Source organism: Liolophura sinensis, chromosome 8 (assembly GCF_032854445.1).
Source record: "Liolophura sinensis isolate JHLJ2023 chromosome 8, CUHK_Ljap_v2, whole genome shotgun sequence".
NCBI classification, from domain to species: Eukaryota; Metazoa; Mollusca; class Polyplacophora; order Chitonida; family Chitonidae; genus Liolophura; species Liolophura sinensis.
The window spans coordinates 55,994,688-56,015,537 of record NC_088302.1 but is presented as its reverse complement, the minus strand read 5'-3'; the positions used below and the strand labels follow the sequence as shown (position 1 = coordinate 56,015,537).

The 20,850-nt window shown below is 40.5% G+C and overlaps 1 protein-coding gene across 1 annotated transcript in view; it reads right to left on the bottom strand.

Annotated features, from left to right (window-relative positions):
- Window positions 1-20,850, bottom strand: part of LOC135472321 (phospholipid-transporting ATPase VA-like) — a 53,554-nt gene that overhangs the window by 17,721 nt on the left and 14,983 nt on the right. The window contains exons 3-9 of the mRNA XM_064751781.1: window positions 9,676-9,764; window positions 9,299-9,402; window positions 5,671-5,802; window positions 4,145-4,275; window positions 3,406-3,649; window positions 1,871-1,944; window positions 630-809 (exon numbers count right to left, since the gene is read on the bottom strand). Of these exons, the coding sequence (XP_064607851.1) occupies window positions 630-809; window positions 1,871-1,944; window positions 3,406-3,649; window positions 4,145-4,275; window positions 5,671-5,802; window positions 9,299-9,402; window positions 9,676-9,764 (954 nt within the window). The remainder of the gene's footprint in view (window positions 1-629; window positions 810-1,870; window positions 1,945-3,405; window positions 3,650-4,144; window positions 4,276-5,670; window positions 5,803-9,298; window positions 9,403-9,675; window positions 9,765-20,850) is intronic.

Genomic DNA, 20,850 nt, shown 5'->3' with positions numbered 1-20,850 from the left:
TAAGGTTTTAATGTTTGTTTTTCTTCTAGTGTCAAAACAGTTTCATTCTTACTGATAACCTCCCTGATAAATACCAACAGTGTTACTGATATCCTGTTGGAGAAACAGTCCCACTGTTACTGATAACCCACCGGAGAAACAGTTTCACTGTTACTTTCCTGATAAATACCAACAGTGTTACTGATATCCTCTCAGAGAAACAGCCCCACTGTTTCTGATAACCTCCTGGAGAAACAGTCCCACTGTTACTGATAAACTCCCGCAGACACAATCTCATTTTTACTGATAACCTCCTCGAAAAATAGTCCCACTGTTTCCAATAACCTCTTGGAGAAACAGTTCTGTTGTTACTGATAGCAAGAAAGTTCCAGAAATTTACATCCCTAGCTATATGTAAATATTCAAAAATGTACTTCCTTTATCTGATATGAATCTGCACACAAATTTCCATCAAAATTGTACAAAATTTGGAGCAGTTGGCGCGGGGGTACCACAGAGTTACAGTCCAACGGACTGTCCCAAATTAATACTCCTAGCTTTGTTTATTAAAATGTGAGATTATAAGCTTTTCCAAACAAGTGAAGAATTTATCTTGAGTGAATCTGATGCAACGAAATGAAGCCACCCACGTGATCCTGATGGGAATGAGGGGAGACAACCACTGTGTTACAGATTGTCAAGAGTAGGAAGAAGTCGTGCACTCGTTTCGTCTGGGGCGGCACCATAATGTCAATGTTGTCCAGGGTTCGCAGCGACATGATGGAGACGTCTCTCTGAAGCGATGGTTCCAGCCTCAGGTCCAAAAACTCCTAAACAGAGGAAACATCTCGTCAGCAAATTTACATGTATGCTTTTTGACTACATGCTCTAGATTTATTTATTTTATATGCTTGATTGGTGTTTTACACCGTACTCAAGAATATTTCACTTATATGATGGCGGCCAGCATTTTGGTGGGAGGAAACCAGGCAGATCCCGGGGGAAACCCACGACCATGCGCAGGTTGCTGGCAGACCTTCCCACGTATGGCCGGAGAGGAAATATATGCTCTAGATAATTAATTTTTTATTTTTATGATGGCAGGTAGTGGGGTCAGTGTGATAACTGTTTTTCATTAATTTCTTCAGACCCTTCATGTCCACATTCCAGAAAGCTGTCAATTTTTCAGTAATCTCACAGACTCTCTATAAAAGTAAACCTTTACATCTGGTAAGGCAGAATTTTGTACTGGTTAGGTAGAACTAAGTTAACCTATCTTATGTAAAAAAAAATAACTGATTAGAAGTTCTGAGACACAAAACCTAATGATTATGTAACACCAAAGTTTTATCTTTCTTTGCTATTTCAGGGTGCCTCCTATGATAGAAAATGTGATAGAAAACCGGCTATTCTATGTTTTCCTGGACTTTCAAGAAGCTGCTATTTTATGTTTTCCTGGACTTTCAAGAAGCTGCTATTTTATGTTTTCCTGGACTTTCAAGAAGCTGCTATTTTATGTTTTCCTGGACTTTCAAGAACCCGCTATTCCATGTTTTCCAGGACTCAAGAGCCTGCTATTTTGTGTTTTTCAGGACTTTCAAGAAGCTGCTATTTTATGTTTTCCTGGACTTTCAAGAACCCGCTATTCCATGTTTTCCAGGACTCAAGAGCCTGCTATTTTGTGTTTTTCAGGACTTTCAAGAATCTGCTATTTTATGTTTTCCAGGACTCGAGAGCCATTCAGCTCTAGGTAGAATACATCATGTGGAGATTAACTGCTACCATTAGGGTGGCATATTTATCAACTAATTTACAAAATAATATGATGTGATGTATAATAATGAGAATTCCAGCAGCAGTGGGACGACCGCTTTCTCTGTGAAAAACTTACAGAACTGCATCTGCTGATGTTACTCATGGAAAGGCGGCTTCTCCTCATCTCACTGGCTGAATCCTCCATCTCACCTGTACAACACAAACATACGGCAAAACTGATAAAATCTTATTACTACCAAACACTGTGAACCACAAAACTATTGCATATATTTCACAAAAGGTATGTATACACATATCATCCACTGTATCCCAAATACTTCTACAGGAAACACTGGACACGTGTTGAGTCAGTAACTCTTTGTGCTTCATACTGAAACAGTGGCTGGGTGGGTGGGCGGTTGAGTGAGTGAGTGCGTGCTTTGGGTTTAACATTGTACTTATTAATTTTTCAGTCATATGATGACGAAGATGTTCTTAGAGTGATTGTAATGTGCCTCCTTGTTGCAGGACAGACTTTCACCACTCTTTTATCTGTGCTGCTTCACTGAGATGGCTTAATAAAGGCAAGTAATCTGTCCCACCCAAGCCATTATACTGATATGGGTCAACCAGACATTGCACTATCCCCTTCATGTTAGAATGCCAAGTGAAGAAGATCCTGTTTCAAGGCCTTAGGTGTGACCTGACCAAGGATTGACTGTGGATCTACTGCCTCCCGAAGTGGATGCTCCACCAATTGTGCTATTCAGGCCGGTTAAAACAAGTAAAACAACTTGCTATTGAGGGCATTCAAACCGGAGACTGGAACCTAATGCCACATTTCCAGTGATTTTGACTTCCTCCTCTCAAAATAACAAAACTTATTTGCAAATACTCATTATTTTATTAGGTACCTTTTTATTTTAACCTTTAAGCCATTTTATTATTCTTGATATCAAATAGGCTGTGATGCTGAAACACTACACGATCATTTATAGATGTACCAACCATGAGGATAGTCAATGCCGCCTATCATACAGGATTTGATAGGCTATGATGCTAAAACACTACAAGATCATTTATAGATGTACCAGCCATGAGGATAGTCAATGCCGCCTATCATACAGGATTTGATAGGCTATGATGCTGAGACACTACATGATCATTTATAGATGTACCAACCATGAGGATAGTCAATGCCGCCTATCATATAGGATTTGATAGGCTATGATGCTGAGACACTACACGATCATTTATATATGTACCAGCCATGAGGAGAGTCAATGCCGCCTATCATACAAGATTTCATAGGCCATGATGCTGCAAAACTACACGATCATTTATAGATGTCCCAGCCATGGGGATAGATGTACCAGCCATGGGGATAGATGTACCAACCATGGGGATAGATGTACCAGCCATGAGGATAGATGTACCAGCCATGGGGATAGATGTACCAACCATGGGGATAGATGTACCAGCCATGAGGATAGATGTACCAGCCATGGGGATAGATGTACCAACCATGGGGATAGATGTACCAGCCATGGGGATAGATGCCCCAGCCATGAGGATAGATGTACCAGCCATGGGGATAGATGTACCAACCATGGGGATAGATGTACCAGCCATGGGGATAGATGTACCAGCCATGAGGATAGATGTACCAACCATGAGGATAGTCAATGCCTCCTATCGTACAGGACTTGAACTCCATCTGGTTTTCTGTCAGCGTTCCTGTTTTGTCAGAGAAGATGTATTCCACCTGGCCCAGGTCTTCTGTGATGTTAAGAGCTCGACATTCCAACCTCTTGTCCATGGGTTCATAGTAGAGCTCCTTGTCATTCTGGATGAAGTACACCTGCACCAGCTTAATCACCTCCAGCGACACGTAGAGAGGTAATGGAATCACTGCCTGTAACAGTACAGGTGTGTCACTTTAATTACTTCAATGATCTTATATAGATAATTGTTCCATTAGTTTGTTGTAGTTCTAGAATACATGAGGAAAAAAAACAGAAATAATCTGTGTAAAACCACAGCACATCAGTAAGTGAACATAACTGAACAACTTCACCATGGCAACCACAGAGCTGGCATCCAGGTCAAGAGGAGTTGGCCAGCAAGAGGAGCTATCCTAAACGTTTACTTGAAGTCTGTGAATTTGTTTGTTCGTTTGTTCACCGAATTCCACGTTTGGCCTACCTTCAGTCACACACATATCAGAATCTTCTTACAGCGCACACAGTCGAGCTTGGAGTTTTATGGGGCAATATAAAAGACATCTCACTATCACATTTGCTTCAAAAACTCATTATGTAGTGTTGAATTTTATACTGTATGGTAATGTTCAAGAAAATAATAACAGAAGTGTACACCAATCTGTGAAATGGTGACACATATACAATACCTGAAATATAATAATATATGTCCAGAAGACCAAAAATCCCTGGTAAAGTGGACTGAAGTCATCAAACTGCTGCTGGGGGATGAAAGGTACAGCTGAAATATCTGCGTAGTTCCCAATCCAGATGCCACTGCCTGAAACACAGAACATCATCAAGTAACAGACACATCCTCTTGGTTCCCAACCACGATATCACTGCCTGAAACACAGAACCACATCAAGTAACAGACACATCCTTTTGGTTCCCAACCACAATATCACTGCCTGAAACACAGAACCACATCAAGTAACAGACACGTCCTCTTGGTTCCCAACCACGACATCACTGCCTGAAACACAGAACATCATCAAGTAACACACACATCCTCATGGTTCCCAACCCCGATAACACTGCCTGAAACACAGAACATCATCAAGTAACAGACACATCCTCTTGGTTCCCAACCCCGATAACACTGCCTGAAACACAGAACCACATCAAGTAACAGACACATCCTCCTGGTTCCCAACCATGATATCACTGCCTGAAACACAGAATGTCATCAAGTAACAGGCACATCCTCTTGATTCCCAACCATGATATCACTGCCTGAAACACAGAACATCATCAAGTAACAGACACATCCTCTTGGTTCCCAACCATGATACCAATGCCTGAAACACAGAACCACATCATGTAACATACACATCCTCTTGGTTCCTAACCACAACATCACTGCCTGAAACATAGAACATCATCAAGTAACAGACACATCCTCACGGTTCCCAACCACGATATCACTGCCTGAAACACAGAACGTCATCAAGTAACAGACACATCCTCATCGTTCCCAATCCAGATACCACTGCCTGAAACACAGAACCACATCAAGTAACAGACACATCCTCTTGGTTCCCAACCACGATATCACTGCCTGAAACACAGAACCACATCAAGTAACAGACATATCCTCATTGTTCCCAATCCAGATACCACTGTCTGAAACACAGAACCACATCAAGTAACAGACACATCCTCTTGGTTCCCAACCACGATATCACTGCCTGAAACACAGAACGTCATCAAGTAACAGACACATCCTCATGGTTCCTAACCACGACATCACTGCCTGAAACACAGAACATCATCAAGTAACAGACACATCCTCTTGGTTCCCAACCACGATATCACTGCCTGAAACACAGAACGTCATCAAGTAACAGACACATCCTCATGGTTCCTAATCTAACTTCATGAGAAACAATAATCCCTCCATTAGGTTCCCCTATCAGACGTTAGGATAGGCAGAAACAAAGCAAGCAGGGGGTGGATTTGAACATGTGACCTCTTGTGCTAAGAACGTGTGATATGAAGTGTTCCAGTCTAAGCCTCTCACATACAGATACCCATGAAAAAGTCAGAACGTAGACAATTTATGCACCCGTTTCAAAGAGATGACATAATCCACATATATCTACATGTGTTTTGTACACTTTACATTCCCTTACATTCCAGGTTTGGAAATATTCAAGAGCAAATAATACTTGACCTATGGCACAGAAGAAGCAGAGGAAGAGCAGCAGTACGACACACCAGGCCAGATCCCTATTCATCCTCCTCTCCAGTTTGCTGCGCTTGTACCGAGGGCCTCGGTTGTTCAGCATGGCCTTCGTCTCTGGACCTACAAATATACACATCATCTACATGAATCGTATCACAGCTATTCACTTATAAGGGTGTCATAGTGAGTGAGTGAGTGCTTGGGGTTTAACGTTGCACCTAACAATTTTTCAGTCATATGACAACGAGGGAATCCTTAGAGTGCATGTAATGTGCCTCACTGTTGCAGGACGGATTTCCACCATTCTTTTATGCTGCTTTATGGAGACGCCTTACCGAAGGCAAGTAAGCTGCTCGCCCAAGCCATTATACTGATACCGGTCAACCAGTTGTTGCACTATCCCCTTCATGCTGAAGCCCTAGCGAGGAACTTCCTCTTAGGTGTTACTCGACCCAGGATTGACCCTGGATCTAACGCTCCCGAAGTGGACTCTCGACTAACTGTGTTATCGGGGTCGGTCAAGGGTATCATAGCTATTCACTTATAAGGGTATTATAGCTATTCATTTAGAAGGGTATTATCGCTATTCACCTGTAAGGGTATAATAGAAATTCACTTATAAGGGTTTCACAGCTATTCACTTATAAGGGTTTCACAGCTATTCACTTATAAGGGTATTATAGCTAATCACATGTAAGGGTATCATGGAAATTCACTTATAAGGGTTTCACAGTTATTCACTTATAAGGGTATCATAACTATTCATTTATAAGGATATCATAGCTATTCACTTATAAGGGTATCATAGCTATTCACTTATAAGGGTATCATAGCTATTCACTTATATGGGTATCATAGCTATTAACTTATATGGGTATCATAGCTATTCAATTATAAGGGTATCATAGCTATTCACCTGTAAGGGTATCACAGCTATTGACTTATAAGGATATTACAGCTTTTCACTTAGAATGGTACACAGCTATTGTGCTGCTATTCATACCTGTAAGGGTATCATAGAAATTCACTTATAAGGGTTTCACAGCTATTCACTTATAAGGGTATCATAACTATTCACTTATAAGGGCATCATAGCTATTCACTTATATGGGTATCATAGCTATTCACTTATAAGGGTATCATAGCTATTCACTTATATGGGTATCATAGCTATTCACTTATATGGGTATCATAGCTATTCAATTATAAGGGTATCATAGCTATTCACCTGTAAGGGTATCACAGCTATTGACTTATAAGGATATTACAGCTTTTCACTTAGAATGGTACACAGCTATTGACTTATACACTTGTCCTCTACCTAACAATTATATCACATTTTATAACCAAAACAATCATCATCGCCAACAAAACCTTGATAGAGAGATATGGTGTATTCCTTTAAAACAGCAGATATTGTCTGCTAAAAGCTGATAGATATGTCAATCAATCATTTCTTATTTATCTATTTACTTTTATGTTATGACATGTGCTTATTATTCACACCGCCATGGCTCAGGGAGACATTTATGTCGCTGCTCAAAGTTTAATACGTACATGTATCAGACACTTTAACAAATTCACCGTCAATATCCGTTAAATTTTCAATAACTTTAAGTTTTATTGATCAGATTATCCAGTCTCCAAGTTATTGCTCCTCACGCTTTATTGTTTTGGCTGATGGACTGAGCAGAAATGTGTACTCCTTGACCTTAACCCTTTGGCAGATGGCCTTGACTCTTTACAGTGCACAAGAGTTGACATCTGGCATGAGGAGCTCAGGTGCACATGTGATACCCTAGACAATGGATATTACACATGTCAGCTGTTTTCATGGCTTTGATGCAATAAGGTAAACAGCCTATGAATAATTCATGTCCTCCTTCTGCAGTTGTACAGTGCATGCCTTGTGCATGCTAGTGTGAGGTGCCAAACAGCTACTGGTTTGGCCAGCTGCTGGTTTGGCCAGCTGCTGGTTTGGCCAGCTGCTGGTTTGGCCAGCGACTGGTTTGGCCAGCTACTGGTTTGGCCAGCGACTGGTTTGGCCAGCTACAGGTTTGGCCAGCTGCTGGTTTGGCCAGCGACTGGTTTGGCCAACGACTGGTTTGGCCAGCAACTGGTTTAGTCAGCTATAGTGCTTGTCCTTTAACCACTACTTTAGGTTATTAGGGCCTTGAGGAAGAAAGGTCTTAGTTTTGACCCTTAGGTTCACCTTCTTGAAATAAAGGCACCTTGTAGTCGTGACTTCTCTCATTTTCTCATATTCCACAGGTGCCTTCTACTAAATCTAGAGTACAAATGTCAACAGCTCGAGTTTCTTTAAATTCGCTATTTATAACGAAGATCTCTAATAACTGACCAATTACCTCTTTACAAAGGCAATTACCTCTATAATAAGCCTACCTGTACCCTGTATTGAAACATGCTGATTTCAGGCTCCAAAATGGTGAAGACTACAGGGGTTAAGTGGATTGCACAACAACATTGGGATAGCTTGTTATATGTATATATGTATATACACCAGTACACAAGTACGCTTGCTTTTGACCCTGTACACAGTATTGATTCCTCGGCTGGCACCCACAGGTAAATGTCATTATATTTATTACCTTTATTAAGGACAGTTACAGGTCATACCTGTCCCACAGTCATGGTGATGTGGCAATTTATGGATTACGATATTACAGGTATTATTCAGCCAGCTTTATTCAAGAGCATTGGTGGTAACCTCATATATAGTTGGCTGTGCAAATGTTGACCCTTTAGAAGCTCAGAAACTTAGAACCGACATGCAGGTATTTCAAACAGGAGTTAATAAAAAGAAAATGCAAACAAAATACCCACTGGAATTATTCAGATGTCTTATTCGCTTACATGTAGATATTCGCTCAATTCTGGCCTGGTGTGAACAAAATTTGCAAGCAGCAAGAGTCCTTCGAAAGCAAATAAAAACTGTAATTGTGAGGCGTGATTACCCTAGCCTGGGACAAAGGCATTACAACTAAAAGATCAGTCAGTGAACTACAATTCTATAAAATAATAAGTAATGGTATTTTGGGATATACTTTCCTGTAACCTTTTGACTGACCTGACTTCATTTTTAATTTACTTTAACTTTTACAGCAAAAATGGAAGAATTTCCAGATATTTTCCTTAAAGGCTACTGTGCCTAATTTATTTGCTTTTACATACAGTAGGACAATATCACTAACAAATTAGGCAATTCCCATTTCACACTGGTGGATTCTGGGATCTATATACTTGAGCTGTAACAGTGACATCAAGCATGGTTGAGTCTGCGGCAATTATAATTGTCCAAATAAATCCAAACAGCTTTTAATTTGGAGAAGCTGTTGACAAATACTGTCACACAAGACATGAATCTTGAGTAAAGAAATCTGGAGCCGATGGCCTTACTCATCGGTTAACATTATGAAAATCACCTTGTTGTTGTGTTACATTATTATGTCGATACAACAATTCTATAAAGCAATAAGTAATGGTATTCTGGAATATAGTTTCCTGTAATCTTTTGCCTGACCTGACTTCATTTTTTATTTACTTTATTTACTTTCACTTTGACAAGGCGTTTGGAGACAGATGAACAATAACCGACCTGCATATATGACGATCCCTTCCACAAAGTCTGTGTTCCGAATTACGCATCCTCTCAGCAGTAAGTTATTTTGGGTTATTGGAATCTTCCGATTTTCATTTAATCTGAAAATACAAATTAAAAAAGCAAACACCCTTAAAGGAGAACATAATCTGTTTTCACATGATTGTTTGTATTCATATTAAGGCAATCTGTTTTCACATTTTCCACATTTGAATGGATCACCATACATTGTCAGAAACTTGTAGTTTTGTAGCTACTAATAACCATAAACACAGCGAAATGATTTCTACAGTTACTGTGTGCCTGACATTAGCCCAGCATGTAAAAATGTAAAATATTTCAAAATACTATGTAATACTAAGAACAGCACTTACATAATATTTCCGTGAAACTTGTAGATATCTGTACTTGGAAGTTCACATTCTATGCTACGGGTGAATTTCATAGGTTTGAAATTTTCAGCCTACAAACAGAGAAAACAGACAAATGATGACAGGCCGTCGTTGTATAAGTGAAATATTCTGGAATAAGACACAGAACATCAATCACATAAATACATTAGAAAGCTCTTCTGCAAGGTTTTAACAGGAATACACAACTCAAGGACTGTCTATGTACATGTAGTATTAAAACAGGCCACACTATTTACTGCCTGTCAAACAAAGGTCTTATTGGGCCAATAATAAAGTCAATGTCAGCTTTTATGACAATCAGGGAGCTCAATGAATCAGTATACAACTGTTCTGTACACAAGAGCTGGGAGCTCAATGAATCAGTATACAACTGTTCTGTACACTAGAGCTGGAAGCCCACTGAATCAGTATAAAAATGTTTTGTACACAACAGCTGGGAGCCCATTTAATCAGTATACAACTGTTCTGTACACAAGAGCTGGGAGCTCAGTGAATCAGTATACAACTGTTCTGTACACACGAGGTGGGAGCCCACTGAATCAGTATACAACTATTCTGTACACAAGGGCTGGAAGCCCACTGAATCAGTATACAACTGTTTTGTACACAAGAGCTGGGAGCTAAATGAATCAGTATACAACTGTTCTGTACACAAGAGCTAGGAGCTCAATGAATCAGTATACAACTGTTCTGTACACAAGAGCTGGGAGCTCAATGAATCAGTATACAACTGTTCTGTACACAAGAGCTGGGAGCCCACTGAATCAGTATACAACTGTTCTGTACACAAGAGCTAGGAGCTCAATGAATCAGTATACAACTGTTCTGTACACAAGAGCTGGGAGCTCAATGAATCAGTATACAACTGTTCTGTACACAAGAGCTGGGAGCCCACTGAATCAGTATACAACTGTTCTGTACACAAGAGCTGGGAGCCCACTGAATCAGTATACAACTGTTCTGTACACAAGAGCTGGGAGCTCAATGAATCAGTATACAACTGTTCTGTACACAAGAGCTGGGAGCCCACTGAATCAGTATACAACTGTTCTGTACACAAGGGCTGGAAGCCCACTGAATCATTATACAACTATTCTGTACACAAGAGCTAGGAGCTCAATGAATCAGTATACAACTGTTCTGTACACAAGAGCTGGGAGCCCACTGAATCAGTATACAACTGTTCTGTACACAAGAGCTGGGAGCTCAATGAATCAGTATACAACTGTTCTGTACACAAGAGCTAGGAGCTCAATGAATCAGTATACAACTGTTCTGTACACACGAGCTGGGAGCCCACTGAATCAGTATACAACTGTTCTGTACACACGAGCTGGGAGCCCACTGAATCAGTATACAACTGTTCTGTACACACGAGCTAGGAGCTCAATGAATCAGTATACAACTGTTCTGTACACACGAGCTAGGAGCCCAATGAATCAGTATACAACTGTTCTGTACACACGAGCTGGGAGCCCACTGAATCAGTATACAACTGCAGAATCTGATTTATATGTGGGGTGAAAAAAGACATGCTTCTTCCTACACACCTACTTGTAAAATAATGCTAAATAGCCACAGCACTGAAGTACATCTGCACACACAAGTGTAACATAGAGTACCTCCTGAACACCATAGCTATACAGTACATCTGCACACACATGTGTAACACAGAGTACTGCTTGAACACCATAGCTATACAGTACATCTGCACACACAATTGTAACACAGAGTACACCCTGAACACCATAGCTATACAGTTCATCTGCACACAAAAGTGCAACACAGAGTACTCCCTGAACACCATAGCTATACAGTACATCTGCACACACAAGTGTAACACAGAGTACTCCCTGAACACCATAGCTATACAGTACATCTGCACACACAAGTGTAACACAGAGTACTCCCTGAACACCATAGCTATACAGTACATCTGCACACACAAGCGTAACACAGAGTACCTCCTGAACACAACATATATTAAACTACACAAGATATATTAAACTGTACACATACCTGTACCAAATTCTAAAGGTGCTTCATGTAAATGATAAATACATGTACAAACAGGTAATTGTAAATATTTTCTTTCAGGCATTATACTTGTTTTCAAGGTCATTACTTTTAAAAGTAAGTTTGGGGGCATAATTTCCAAAGCCTCATATTATTTCAGCACACATATGAATGAAAATATTCTATAACAGCCTTAATTTGGTTGAGCTATTTTATACTTGCTCCTTAGAATTTCTAACCACTGAATTTTCTCAGAACAAGAATGACAATAATGGGATGATTCTCAACTTAAGTCCATGCCACATTTTGTGAAATGGATGGAATACACAGAGGGGATTTCTGCAAACAGAGTAACACACAGTTCAGACTTGTGTAATCAGCAGGATTATCTGGTGCAGGATTATCTATATGACACACATTACCTGGATGTGATCTACCTGATGTATGTGTGTATGTGACACAGACATGCGAAAGCAGATATCAGACAACACTATATGGTTACCTGTGGACCACAGCTGTACCTACACCACTGTACTGTGTCTACACCCATGACGGTCCACTCACTGACCTTGACCTTGACTGGTGTGTACACCGATAAGATGAAACAGGACGCTAACTCAATTCTCAGAAATAACAGACAAATGACCGAATATACCTGCACAGAAGCCACACCAGAGACTTTTGGCAACAAAATTGACCGCCTTGCTATTATTTAAAAACAGCCCAAATAATTACACTTCAAAAATATCAGACACATCTTTGTATGTTTTACAGTTCCAATTCCTAAAATTTAAAATTTATGGTTTTAATGGTGTTTTAATGGTTTTGATACTTGAATATATGCAGTATGATACGGCATATTTAACAGATTCTGTGTGTGTTTTCGCTGCACAGATATAATTCTAACTTAAGCTGTAAGGAAATCTTTAAGTGCCCCTGAGGTACAACCATACTGGTCTACCACATGTTAACAGGTCCATAAGCACCCCTAAAGTACGACCATACCAGTCTACCACATGTAACAGGTCTGTAAGTGCCCCTGAGGGTACAACCATACCGGTCTACCACATGGAACAGGTCCGTAAGCACCCCTAAAGTACGACCATACCAGTCTACCACATGTAACAGGTCTGTAAGTGCCCCTGAGGTACAACCATACTGGTCTACCACATATAATAGGTCAGTAAGCGTCCCTGAGGTACAACCCATGGTCTTCCACATGTAACAGGTCCGTACGTGTCCCTCGGGTACAACCACACCGGTCTACCACATGTAACAGGTCCGTAAGAGCCCCTGAGGTACAACCATACCAGTCCTACCACATGGAACAGGTCCGTACGTGTCCCTGAGGTACAACCATACTGGTCTACCACATGGAACAGGTCCTTAAGTGCCCCTGAGGTACAACCATAGTCTACCACATGTAACAGGTCCGTAAGCGCCCCTGATATAACCATACAGGTCTACCACATGTAACCGGTCCGTAAGCGCCCCTGAGGTACAACCATACCGGTCTACCTAAGGTACAACCATACCAGTCTACCACATGTAGCAGGTCCGTAAATGCCCCTGAGGTACAACCATACTGGTCTACCACATGTAACAGGTCTGTAAGCGCCCCTGAGGTACAACCATACCAGTCTACCACATGTAACAGGTGTGTAAGTGCCCCTGAGGTACAACCATACCAGTCAACCACATGTAACAGGTCGTAAGTGCCTCTGAGGTACAACCATACTGGTCTACCACATGTAACAGGTCCGAAAGTGCCCCTGAGGTACAACCATACTGGTCTACCACATGTAACAGGTCCGTAAGTGGCCCTGAGTTACAATCATACTGGTCTACCACAAGTAGCAGGTCCGTAAGTGCCCCTGAGGTACAACCACACCTGTCTACCATATGTAACAGGTCCATACTTTTACATCTGCATTTTCATTTACTATCATGCTGCATCCCAGTTGTGTATTTGTAAGTCACAAGTTTGTAAATTAATATCTTTTTTAGAACACTTCAATTGTAACCAAAATAAAACTCTTGAAAAAGTGATCACAACATCTGATTTACTGCACAATCAGAAACAAGGAAATTACCCAGGTGATATAAAGTACCCAGGTGATATAAAGTACTCAGGTGATATAAAAAGTGCTCAGGTGATATAAAGTACCCAGGTGATATAAAGTACTCAGGTGATATAAAGTACCCAGGTGATATAAATTACCCAGGTGATATAAAGTACCTAGGTGATATAAAGTACTCAGGTGATATAAAAAGTGCTCAGGTGATATAAAGTACCCAGGTGATATAAAGTACCCAGGTGATATAAATTACCCAGGTGATATAAAGTACCCAGGTGATATACATTACCCAGGTGATATAAAGTACCTAGGTGATACAATGTATGCAGGTCCATATACAAGCACTTGTCCTGGTTGAACACTGAAGTTTTAATCTACACTGCACTTGTAGACACGCAAGCAAACAAATCTCAACAGCTTTAATTATGTACATGATCTATAATACATGACTGATTTTATTAAATACTGATGCTTTGGTAAAATTCTTTAATACATCAAAATTTTTAAAACCTAAAGTGTCAAGAAATGTACATGTATATATGCTTGATAAAAGCTTAAGAGTTATCAATGCTTTTGAGGGATAAATCCCATCCAATTTTGACTAATTATAGTATAGGCTCTACAGAAATAGTTAAGTAAGACTAAACCTCCTTCACTGTTTTATTGCATGTATTGTGTGTATTACAATTTTTATGTCCTAAAACCTGTCATAAATAAATGTACAAGAGGACACTGACCACCAGTAAAATTCTGATGTATCATAACCTGTCCTGACAGGAATATGGAACAGTACTATATGCGAAAGCAGACTATGATACTCATCCTCGTTGTGGGGTTTTTCATGGTCATGGGTTGTGGGTAGATGATTTGACTGATACTCATTCCGTTGCGGGGTTTTCATGGTCATGGGTTGTGGGTAAATGATTCGACTGATACTCATCCTGGTTGTGGGGTTTTTCATGGTCATGGGTTGTGGGTAAGTGATTCGACTGATACTCATTCCGTTGTGGGGTTTTCATGGTCATGGGTTGTGGGTAAATGATTCGACTGATACTCATCCTCGTTGTGGGATTTTTCATGGTCATGGGTTGTGGGTAAATGATTCGGCTGATACTCATCCTCGTTGTGGGGTTTTCATGGTCATGGGTTGTGGGCAGATGATTCGACTGATACTCATCCTCGTTGTGGGGTTTTCATGGTCATGGGTTGTGGGTAAATGATTCGACTGATACTCATTCCGTTGCGGGGTTTTCATGGTCATGGGTTGTGGGTAAATGATTCGACTGATACTCATCCTCGTTATGGGGTTTTTCATGGTCATGGGTTGTGGGTAAGTGATTCGACTGATACTCATCCTCGTTGTGGGGTTTTTCATGGTCATGGGTCGTGGGTAGATGATTCGACTGATACTCATCCTCGTTGTGGGGGTTTTCATGGTCATGGGTCGTGGGTAAATGATTCGGCTGATACTCATCCTCGTTGTGGGGGTTTTCATGGTCATGGGTTGTGGGTAAATGATTCGACTGATACTCATCCTCGTTGTGGGGTTTTTCATGGTCATGGGTTGTGGGTAGATGATTCGACTGATACTCATCCTCGTGGGGTTTTCATGGTCATGGGTTGTGGGTAAATGATTCGACTGATACTCATCCTCGTTGTGGGGGTTTTCATGGTCATGGGTTGTGGGTAGATGATTCGGCTGATACTCATCCTCGTTGTGGGGTTTTCAAGGTCATGGGTTGTGGGTAAATGATTCGACTGATACTCATCCTCGTTGTGGGGTTTTCATGGTCATGGGTTGTGGGTAAGTGATTCGACTGATACTCAACCTCGTTGTGGGGGTTTTCATGGTCATGGGTTGTGGGTAGATGATTCGGCTGATACTCATCCTCGTTGTGGGGTTTTCAAGGTCATGGGTTGTGGGTAAATGATTCGACTGATACTCATCCTCGTTGTGGGGTTTTTGATGGTCATGGGTTGTGGCTAAATGATTCGACTGATACTCCTCCTCGTTGTGGGGGTTTTCATGGTCATGGGTTGTGGGTAGATGATTCGACTGATACTCATCCTCGTTGTGGGGTTTTCATGGTCATGGGTTGTGGGTAGATGATTCGACTGATACTCATCCTCGTCGTGGGGTTTTCATGGTCATGGGTTGTGGGTAAATGATTTGACTGATACTCATCCTCGTTGTGGGGTTTTTCATGGTCATGGGTTGTGGGTAAATGATTCGACTGATACTCATCCTCGTTGTGGGGGTTTTCATGGTCATGGGTTGTGGGTAAATGATTCGACTGATACTCATCCTCGTTGTGGGGTTTTCATGGTCATGGGTTATGGGTAAATGATTCGACTGATATTCATCCTTGTTGTGGGGTTTTTCATGGTCATGGGTTGTGGGGTAAGTTATTCGACTGATACTCAACCTCGTTGTGGGGGTTTTCATGGTCATGGGATGTGGGTAAATGATTCAACTGATACTCCTCCTCATTGTGGTGGTTTTCATGGTCATGGGCTGTGGGTAGATGATTCGACTGATACTCATCCTCGTTGTGGGGTTTTCATGGTCATGGGTTGTGGGTAAATGATTCGACTGATACTCATCCTCGTTGTGGGGTTTTCATGGTCATGGGTTGTGGGTAAATGATTCGACTGATACTCATCCTCGTTGTGGGGTTTTTCATGGTCATGGGTTGTGGGTAAATGATTCGGCTGATACTCATCCTCGTTGTGGGGGTTTTCATGGTCATGGGTTGTGGGCAAATGATTCGACTGATACTCATTCTCGTTGTGGGGTTTTCATGGTCATGGGTTGTGGGTAAATGATTCGATTGATCTCCATCTTATCATAAATGTCACATGCAGCTACAGAGAAAGTGCTTCCTGTCAGTCTATACCGAGCCCGTAATACAACTTATTATCTACAGTACAGTCCCAAAATCAAGCTCAGACATAATTTTTTTTTCAAGCATATGAGCTTGTGATATGCAATGTATTGTGATTGAAATAGACCATTTAGTATTATTACAATGATAAAGCTGTAGACTAATTCTCATCTGGCTGCGAATTCACAGTAATAGGTGTGTGCAATAGCTGGGAGCCCCAGTTAAACGTGTGTGCAACAGCTGGGAACCACATTAATACCTGTGTGCGATAGCTGGGGGCCACAGTAATACATGTGTGCAATAGCTGGGAGCCACAGTAATATGTGTGTGCAATAGCTGGCAGCCCCAGTTACATGTGTGTGCAATAGCTGGGAACCACATTAATACCTGTGTGCGATAGCTGGGGGCCACAGTAATACATGTGTGCAATAGCTGGGAGCCACAGTAATACACGTGTGCAATAGCTGGGAGCCACAGTAATATGTGTGTGCAATAGCTGAGAGCCACAGTAATATGTGTGTGCAATAGCTGGGAACCACAGTAATACTTGTATGCAATAGTTAGGAGCCACAGTAATAAGTGTGCAATAGATGGGAGCCACAGTAATACATGTGTGCAATAGCTGGGAGCCACAGTAATACATGTGTGCAATAGCTGGGAGCCACAGTAATGCATGTGTGCAATAGCTGGGAACCACAGTAATACATGTGTGCAATAGATGGGAACCACAGTAATACTTGTGTGCAATAGTTAGGAGTCACAGTAATAAGTGTGCAATAGATGGGAGCCACAGTAATACATGTGTGCAATAGCTGGGAGCCACAGTAATACTTGTGTGCAATAGCTGGGAACCACAGTAATACTTGTGTGCAATAGCTGGGAGCCACAGTAATAAATGTGTGCAACAGGTGGGAGCCACAGTAATAAATGTGTGCAGTAACAGGGAGCAACAGTAACAAAGGTCCTCAGCAATCAGTGTGTGGGACAATGGAATAAGAGAGTGCGACAATGGAATATGTGTGTGGGACAATGGAATAAGTGTGTATAAATGAATGAAATCTAAAGTAAGAAGTATTTGCTATGGTTGATAGTTCCAGGGGTTCGTAGACACTGATCTTAACTACTTCAAAATACTGTATACGCAGCTTAAAATACTCAAGAGTATGCTACAAGCTAGAGAAAAACTGAATAAATTTCTGTTAAACTCTATTGTGAAAAAGACACTTCTTGTGATATATGTGGAGCAGGACAAATTTATCAGTTCTGTTTGAAAGTTTACTTCTCTCCACGTGTTTGCACCATGCACTCCCGCCATTTTGACAATCATCCCACCATACTCTCTACTGCCAGTCATACATCAGGCATGGCTTTCTTCCTACTTCTATGTGATCTAAGTGACGTCAGCCTCTAGAAAGGTGTATGGGTACTCCAAACCCATAAATTCACTTTTTCATCTGATTACAGAGATGTATATCATCAGGTGCTTAAATGTCTGTTACATATATCCACAATCCATATACAGATAGATCGCTGTAACATTTTACAACTGATATGTTTCCTTTGTTTTTAAAGTATCAGTTTTTATTCCATTTGAAGGAAAAATTCGTACAGAGAATTATCACGCATATGAACTGTTTCTAATATTATTGTTTGATTGATGTTAACAACGCAATAGTGTTCATTAAAATATTAATCATTAAATTACATTTGATATTCTTTGTTTACGTATTACCTCACTCATTTAAATAGTTGACTGGAGTGAACCTGGATCTCATTGCCCCGAAGCCGAAACTCTGCCGACTGAGCTACCAGGGCAGTTGATAATGCATAAGTTTAATGTGGTGGGACCTAGAAATTAATACTACTTTGTCTTATTAATTCTTTAGGGCCAACATTAAAAAGGCCCAGACCGAAATTCTTTTTTTGTCATTTGAAATGTCACTCTCTTTACAGATGACGGGTGCTCTTTCCTAATATAAAACTTTCTTCTCCCACTGTTTAACGTAGTTGGTACATTGAACATGTAGTAAAGAATTAATCCAGCTATTCGTATACTCTTCCTACAAGAGATCCTGCACACCTGGATGTAAGGAGTTACACACAAGAGAATTTCAGCACATTGACCAGTAGTAAACCACACCCAGTCAGCTTCACAAAGGTGGCTGTGTCAAAGCGGGAATAAGCTAACAGGTGCCCCAGTAAGCCTCCCCACAGGTATTTATGTGGGTCTGTGATACCATGATTAGCAACATCTCAAAGCCTGTATTCACATGTACCATTAATTTATCCCACACCAGTTCAAATTGAATCTAAATCATATGTGAAATACATCCCTGAAGTACGGCATCACTCCAACACAGACACGTACATCTCTGTCCTTTGTCGTACTAATCAATACAACAATACATGTGTACCATGTACACCTGTATTTGTGGGCTTACCTGTACTTAGTATACTGCACCGATATGTATGATGACTTAGCTAATATTAAAACATACCATAAAAGTGACTGTGTCCAGGCAGACTATATAGGGACCCCTATATCTGCTAGCATGTTTATACATGTAAGATCATTGAAATTGCAGGCTTTCAAAAAGTGACTCATTTACAACAACTGTCCAACATCAGCTCGTGTCTTGAAAGTAAACTGTGATAGACATTACGTTATTACACAAAAGGTCAAGTCACACCTAAAACTTTAAAAGAGGAAGTTGTATCTTCCTCGCTTGGCGTTCAGCATGGAGGGGATAGTGCAACAACTGGTTGACCCGTATCAGTATAATGGCTCGGGTGGCGCAGATTATTTGCCTTCGGTAAGTCTTCTCAGTGAAGCAACACTAGATAAATGAGCAGTGGAAATTCATCCTTCAACAAGGAGATACATTACATGCACTCTAAGGATTCCTTCATCGTCATATGACTGAAAAATTGTGAAGTACAACGTTAAACCCCAAGCACTCACTCACTCACTATTAAACAACATTATCTTCTAGCTCTCAGGCATTTTGGATGTACTAACTAAAACAACACTTTTACCCTACATGCCCATTAAAAATGATTAACCTGTTTTGGGTTTTTCCTGTGTTTTCTTCTGTTTGTTTTTCATGATGCCAAAAATGATATTGTAACATTTATATGAAGACACTTACAATAATCATCAACTTACCTGGACAAATTTAAACAATCAGACTTGACAGACATGCAGTACTGTTTCTGCTGATGTAGTGAAGCTCAATAATTAGACTGTATGATCAAAGAGAGTGAAATTGGAAGGGGCAGGAGAAATACCAAATCTGATTTTATTTTTAACTTAAATAATAAATTCACAACAATAATTAGTGTAGTATTTCAGCTAAAGTTGACATGTAAAAATGAACTTAAAGGAGGAAATAAAGGCCGTAAGATGATACATTTCTGATAAGAAATAAGAAATCGAACTCCTAAGTTGCCTATGAGGTGACTGAATCAGCAAAAATCAATTCAAATGTTAGCTGAAATACAGTTCACATTAGATCATCCAGTAATCAGTTATGACTAGGGCTTGGTCACTGTCTGTGATGTACACATGTTGTTCAGTTAACTTATGTACGTGCCAGCTATAAACGATTAAACATAACTTCATGCCTGGTTGTGGCTGGGGAGATTACCACATAGACAATGTAATCCTCCATTATCCTTGTTAAACAGTTGTGGTTAGACAGCTGCCACATCTAGTCCCAACACATCCAGACAAACACATGACCACCAGCAATGAGTGGAAACAGGTGTAAACCCGGTAACATAAAAACCAGAAATCTTTAAACACTTCTGTATCAGTCAAACAACATGCTGACAGGCTTACATGTGCAGATATATTCAGCAAATGCATGAGAAATAATAAAAAAATTCTCCAATTGAATTGTTCACCTGCATGTTTGGTAGAGGGTATAAGACAGGAGGTTAGTATTAAAGGTGCCTCAGGTACCTCAAACCCTACGATTATCATTGTAGCAGTAAAACATTTTTCAGAAAATAAATAAAATGGAGTGTGAAAAGCTTCTGTATCAAAGTATCCCTGAAATGTCTACAACAGCTTTGTTACCATGAGCATGATAGAAATGCTTATGTGACCCACCCACGAGAGACTATCAGGCTATACAATCACAGTGAGCGAACTT